The sequence below is a fragment of the Rhincodon typus genome, chromosome 1 (assembly GCF_021869965.1).
Source record: "Rhincodon typus isolate 14 chromosome 1, sRhiTyp1.1, whole genome shotgun sequence".
In the NCBI taxonomy this organism is placed as follows: Eukaryota; Metazoa; Chordata; class Chondrichthyes; order Orectolobiformes; family Rhincodontidae; genus Rhincodon; species Rhincodon typus.
The window spans coordinates 117,639,894-117,647,082 of NC_063332.1; the positions used below are offsets into that span (position 1 = coordinate 117,639,894).

Here is a 7,189-nt window from a genome sequence, read left to right on the forward strand (position 1 = left end):
CTGGCATGCACACTTCATTAAACCAAGGTTGATCACTTGACTTGATGATAATGGCAGAGTGAGAGATGTGTCAGGCCATGAGGTTGCAGATTGCACTGAAGTAAGATTCTGCTGCTGCTGATGGCCCACAGCACCTCACGGATGCCCAATCTTGAGTTGCGAGATCTGTTCAAAATTCGTCCCATTTGGCATGGCAATAGCGCAAAACAACATAATGTAAGATGTAGGACTTTGTCTCCATGAGAACTATGCAGTGGTCACTCTTACCAATACTGTTGTGGACGGATGCATATCTGTGGCAGGCAGATTAGTGAGGATGAGGTCAAGTATATTTTTCCTTTTTGTTGGTTTCCTCACCACCTGACACAGATCCACTGCAGCACGAAGGTCCTTTACGGCTAGACCAGCTTGATGAATAGTGCTGCTGCCAAGTCATTTGGTGGTAGACACTGAAATACCCCACCCACCCGTAGTGCGACATGAAAGGGCATTCTGTGTCCTTTCCACCCTTACTGCTTCCTCCAAGTATTAATTACACAACACCAAGTTATAGTCCAACAGGTTTATTTGAAGACACAAGCTTTCAGAGTCTCACTCCTTCTTCAGGTGTCAGTGAGACAAGTGGCATCAGACATAGAATTTATAGACAAAAGATCAAAGGGTCATAGAACTGATGCAAATGCATTGAACAAATCTAAGATGGCTGTTAAATCTTTAATCAGTTAGAAAAGATTAATATGTAAACTCCAAAATTTCTTTCAAGACACTGACCCGAGATAACTAAAAGTTTTATCAGTATAGCAGAGGTAACATCTCAAATCAGATAATGCATTTTAGGTGTGAGAATCTTGTTTACATTCTGGCTGTGTATTAACTTGGAATCAGAAAGTAGGAATTTATAAAATGCCACATTGACTGTCTACAAATTGTGTGCTTTTTGAACAAAATAGAATGTATTTGCAATTACATATCTGCAAATGCAAATTCACCCCATAGGATTTATATGTGTGTGTGTGTGTGTGTGTGTGTGTGTGTGTGTGCGCGCGCGTGAGAGAGAGAGAGGGAGGAAGATAGAGAGTATGTTTGTCTGTGTGTGCGTGCGTGCGTGCATGTGAGAGAGAGGGAGAAAGTGTATGTGTGTGTGTGTGTATGTGTGTGTGTGGGAGAGAGCGCATGTGTGTGTGTGTGTGTATGTGTGTTTGTGTGTGGGGGAAAGAGACAGTGTGTGTATGAGAGAGAGTCTGTGTGAGTGTGTGAGTATGTGCGTGAGTGTGTGTGTGTGAGAGTATATAGTGTGGTGGGGTCACCTCTAGTGCGATATGAACCCAAGATCCTGGATGAGGCCGTCCTCATGGGTACCACACTTGGCTATCAGCCTCTGCTCAGCGACTCTGCATTGTTGTGTATCTCAAGTCTGCCTTGGAGGACATTTACCTGTAGATTCGACGCCGAATGTCCTTGACTGCTGAAGTGTTGTGCCACTGGGAGGACACATCCCTGTCTGGCGATTGTTGCACAGTGGCCATTCATCTGTTGTCGTAGCGTCTGCATGGTTTTGCCAATATACCATGCCTCAGGGCATCCTTGCCTGCAGCGTATGAGATATAGACACACACACACACACACACACACACACACACACACACCTATGGGTGAATTTGCATTTGCAGATTTGTAATTGCAGATACATTCTACTTTGTTCAAAAAGCACACAATTTATGGACAGTCAATGTCTGACTCCAAGTTAAACACAGCCAGATTCTAAACAAGGCCTCAAACCGAAAATACATTGTCTGACCTGAGATATCACTTCTGTTATACTTTTAGTTATCTCGGGTAAGTGACTTGAAAGAAATCCTGGGATTTACATATTAATCCTTTCTAACTGATTAAAGATTTAACAGCCACCCTAGGTTTGTTCAATGCATCTGCATCAGTTCTATGACCCTTTGACCTTTTGAATATAAATTCTATGTCTGATGCCACTTCTCTCACTGACACCTGCAGAATGACTGAGGCTTTGAAAGCTTGTGTTTTCAAATAAACCTGTTGGACTATAACCTGGTGTTGTGTGATTTTTGACCTTGTCCATGTCAGTCGATTACTGGCACCTCCACATCATGTCCTCTAAGTATTGATCAACATGGAAGAGTACTGATTCAGCAGGCAAGACAGGTCAGTATGTGGTAACCAGAAGGAGGCTTCTTTGCCATATTTGACCTAGTACCATGAAACTTCATGATGTTCAGAATCAACGCTGAGGACTCCCAAGGCATCTGTTGCCTGACTGTATACCACTATGTTGCAACCTCTGCTAGGCCTATCGTGCCAGTGGAGCAGGGCAGTACCAGGGGTGGTGATAATGGTGTCAGTTACATACAATTTTGCGACTGTGACTATTTCAGGCTGTTGACTTACATTATGAATAGATAGTTTGACCACCACCACCATCCCTCAAACCCTCCCCCCTTTATAATTTAACAAGGCTTTTGCTTTACCATAAAAACAAACTTTAACAAAAGCTTTTGCTTCTAATTGCCATTACTGACCATGCAGTCAAAAACATTGTTCAATTTAAATGCATTCGGCTCATCCATCTTTCATTTCACCTCTTCAAAACATTCCACCAATCATATATCCTTGGTGACTCTCCTTGGTTAACCCAATTAACACTTAATACTACTCTACAACTATGTTTCCAATACTTTGCCAACCACCCAAGTTAGGTTGACAGATTTGCAATTACTAGCATATCCTGCTTTCACCATTTAAACAATATAATGTTAGCAATCGTTCCAGCGCTACTTGTAGTAAAATGGATTTGGAAAATGATTGTCAGAGCTGCAATTTCCTCCCTTCTTTCCCTGAATAATCTGAGATACATTCATCTAGGTCTGACGATTTTTCTATTTTCAATGCTGTGAAACCACTTCATATTTCTTCTCGCGCTACATTAAATTCCAGTCTTCATCAAGCATAGCCAATCCAATTCATACAACAGGTAATAATCTGTACCAAAATTGTAATTTCGAAGAAGAACCCACATTTCTGTATTTTAACAACACAAATTACTCGATTGTGTGGAACAGTACTAAACTGTGTCGGGCTGGACCAAAGTGTCTGGCATGTCTCTTCCCATTTGTCACTTGTAACAGCGATAGGAGAAATGCTGTGCTCCTCTAGCTCTACACTGTGTTGTCTCTGACTCCAGCAGTTTTTGCTATCTCCGAGGAGAAATGCTTGAACAGTTTTCATCTATTATTCAAGGACACGGGTCCAGGCCGCAAACCCCACCTTACTTTCACACAAATTGACAAACTCATTCGAGAAGGCTATCAGGATCATTATTATATATAAGATTATATACCCCTGAGACTCAAAGCTTTGTGATTAAGGCACTGAACAAGATTGTGCATCTCTCCACGTTTATTTACTTTGTTTTTAAAACAAAGCTGTGAGACTGTTTTGTCCTGCACTGATCACATGCGGTAACAGTGGCCCACATCCTTAACTAACTGAGATCAGGTGTTTTTATGTCATGATCCTGTCCCGAGGTTCAGTCATGAAACTGTCAAAACCCCAGACACAATAATCAATCGGACTGAGAAAAGTCGTTCCAAGCAACTGTATCAGTCACTGACAAAGATTGCGGCGAAGAGGCATTTGTCGGTACCTTTCGAGGTCGCTGGGCGGTGCAGACGAGGATCGGAGTGGAAACGTACTTTCTATCGTGGTATTTGCAGGAGCAAAGAAAGAGTGAGAGGAAATCAGTCGTACACAAGAACGTCATAGCTGGATTTACGCAGAGTATCCAACATCTAAACATTACTGAATCTGTCGCTTGCTGTCACCTATCAGATGTTCACTCTGCTAAATAATCACATATCAGAGGAAATAGGGGATACATGGTGAAAGAATCAGAACTAAATCACAAGCCTCACAACATCTTCCCATTTTGCACCCAGCTCTCAAGTAAACTAACGGAAAACGGAATGGGGTGGGAAGATGAGGAGGACGCGCTAAGGGTGGGAATAAGCCATTCGATCCCCTGAGCCTGCTGTCCCATTGGAAAAGGTCATGGCTGATCAGACGATGGCCTTAAGTCCACTTTCCTGCCTGTTTCCAACAACCCCCCATCCCCAACACTCCCTTGTCAATCAAAAATCTAACGCAGCCTTGAACATATATATATATGACCATGTCTCCACTGCTCTCTCTGTGGAAGAGAATTCCAAAGGTGATCAGCTGCGAGAAAAAAAAATTAATCTCTTACTCTCGGCTTTCAATGGAAACCCATTATTTTTAAACTGTGTCCCCAGTTTTAAATTCATCCATGAGGAGAAACATCTGCCCAGTATCTACCCTGTCAAAGCCCCTCACAACTTTACGTGTTTCAACATCATCACCTCATTCTTCCAAATTCCTGAATATATGTCCAATTTGCCTAACCTTTCTTCATAAAGCTTCTTCATCCCACAAATCAGCTGATTCTAAAGTGTTCTCAGGCAAGAATATCTTTTCTAAGAACGGAGAACAAAACTATACACACTACACTAGATGTGGTCTCACGTGCACAGCTGCAGCAAGACTTTCCTATTTTATACTCCATGCCCCTTCCAATGAAGGCCAACGTCCCATTTGCCTTCCCAATTACTGTCAAGTACAAGGACACTAAGATCCCTCTGTACTGCAGCACTCTGCAGTCCCTCTCCATTTTAAGTATTATTCTACTTTACTATCCTTCCTGCCAAAGTAAACAGCCTCGCACTTTCCCACGTTATACTCTGTCTGCCAATCCCGTTCCCGTCAACGGGGTCAGAAATAATTTCAGAACGTGAATTCTGATTTTAAAAAAACACTGCAGTTAGACCAAATTGTCATTTGTAGATTTTTTTAAAAAAAATTCTCGCAGACCAAAAAATTATCTTACAGCATCTTCTGAAACCCGTATTCAATATTGCACAATAACAATTTGAACTGAGGAATAACATTGTTTTTTACTACTATTCCACGCTGTGTGTGTATGTCTGAACAGGGAGGTCAACAGTTACAGCCCGAAGCCAGTGAAAATCGGCACCTGCTTCAGTCTGTACAGATTCATGCCACTGACTGGCACTTCTCACGTCCACTAAAGGGCTAAAGGAAAACATAAGCCATCTGGGGCTAAACCTGAAGCCAGCATTTTCTGTATATCCTTTTATTTCTGCCCATATATTAGTGATGGAGTGCCCTAAAGGTTTTAGTAACCAAGGCAACGTCTTGAATGTCAGCCTCCCTCAGCACATCAAGTGGGAGGCTCTTCCGTGAGGCCGGGCTGTTCTGTAATAGTCCGACACACTGGTTTGGAGATCTCTCTCCTTTTTTATATATTTAAAATAAAAACAAAGTACCAAAAGTCATCTTTTGCAATATTTTGCACCCACCTGGCGAATGCGGTCTGGCGGGTTTGGTGAAGTCCCGCCCCCATGCGGGGAGGAGGCGGTGGAGGAGGAGGGAGAAGCCATCTTCTTCTCTCAATCTGCTGCTGTTTTGAAACGCAATACGCTGGGATCGCTTTCCCGGCTTTCACTCGCTCTGTCACGTTGTGGTTCCTTTCAGGGTGTTTTTTTTTGTCGCTTCACGCATTCAGTGCCGGTGCACGCATTGTTCTTTTTTGTCGTTGTTTCCTTTTCTGCCTTCACTCAGTCTTACGCGCCCCCCCGACCGCCCCGACTGGGCGGGAAAAGGAGAAGGTGGGTGTTTTGTGTGTGGGTAAGGAGGAAGGGAATGGACCTTGTCGTGAGCTGCAAGAGAGGAGAGGATGTTTGGGTGCCGTGTGTGTGTCCGTGCTAATGCGGCACGCCACTCAGCACCTCTCCCTCTCTCGTCTCAGACTTTACTCCACCGCAGAGCCCAGCACAGGCTGAAAACCCAGCGTCAAATCTCAGCACACACACACACACTGATGAGATCACGTACAGTGCAATGTGCTAGAAAACGGCCCTGATCCATCTTAATGCTCCTCCGAACCAGTCATGGTTAAGGTGGGGCAAAATGCTATTGGCTCAAAGATACTTAAAATACGCACTACCAAGGACCTGTCATGCCAATAGTTGTTTCTCACAGCGATCATTGCTTGGGATTATTATTCCAGTCTGGCAATATATGGCTTTGCGCCTGAGAACTGTCGTTACACCTTGTTATGTTTTATACATATATAAAGGCAACCTCATTTTAATAATTGTGCGTACGACAACTGTTTGCATTTATATGAAGCTTTCAAAGTAGTGAAACGTTCCACGGCGTCTCACAGGAGCTTTTATCGAAACAAAAGCAATTTCTAATTTCTAACCATGTAGTTGGGAACAGAATGGTTGCATACGTGTGAGGAATAAATCGCAAATAAGTGTCATTTTCGTGCACCCTCATTATCGAAACACGCCGTTGCACGGTCCTTGAAAAGGCGAGCATGTATTTCCCTTCACCAGGAAAGGATATTGATCAATCATATGACAAAGATCGAAAAATCAAGCTTCTGGCGCAATGAGTTCTAACACTGTTGAATAATTCTTTCTCCATTGAATTTCATCTTGCAAAATGCGAGGAGAGGTCTGTTATTGGTTTTGCTGGAAGACAAAATTATTTTGGGAATAATATGATGTTGCAGCCGTGATTATTATTATAATTAATGGGAAAAGCTCCGTTCATTATTAAATTAGCAGTATGGCTCCGGCAACAGGAAACGTGTTGTCTCACGATGTCCAATTGGTTTCTCCTGTCAATAGAAATACAAGAGATATCCGCGATTGAATGACAGAACATTGGAAATGTAACAGCTACAGTTCGGGGCAAAAACAGGGATGGAACAAAAATCATGGGATGCATTTTAACAGGCTTTGGCATGTAGATTAGTCACCAAGATGACATAAAAACAAAATGAAAACAGAAGGTGCTGGAGGAAGCCAGAAATTCTGGGAGCATCCACACAGAGAGAAACAGTTAACTTTCGGGATGGAGATAACTCTTGTCCGGAACTAGTCACCAGTATTGACCAGTGTGTCCCATTTTCGTTCACGGGGTGGAAAGGGGGAGTCTGTATGAATGTCGGGTGCTTTTGAAAGTTAAATAAAAAATACTGAGGATGCTGGAAACTTTACTGAAAGTACCCAGATCAAGCAGCATCTGTGGAGAGAGAAACAGAATTGATGTT

The 7,189-nt window shown here is 42.8% G+C and overlaps 1 protein-coding gene across 1 annotated transcript in view; it reads right to left on the reverse strand.

Annotated features, from left to right (window-relative positions):
• The window catches only part of LOC109928744 (ankyrin-2-like), a 909,810-nt gene extending 904,132 nt beyond the window's left edge, over positions 1-5,678 (reverse strand). Inside the window, exon 1 of the mRNA XM_048605114.1 lies at positions 5,424-5,678. Coding sequence (XP_048461071.1) covers positions 5,424-5,504 — 81 coding nt within the window. The 5' untranslated portion in view covers positions 5,505-5,678. The remainder of the gene's footprint in view (positions 1-5,423) is intronic.
• Positions 5,679-7,189: the final 1,511 nt, after the last annotated feature.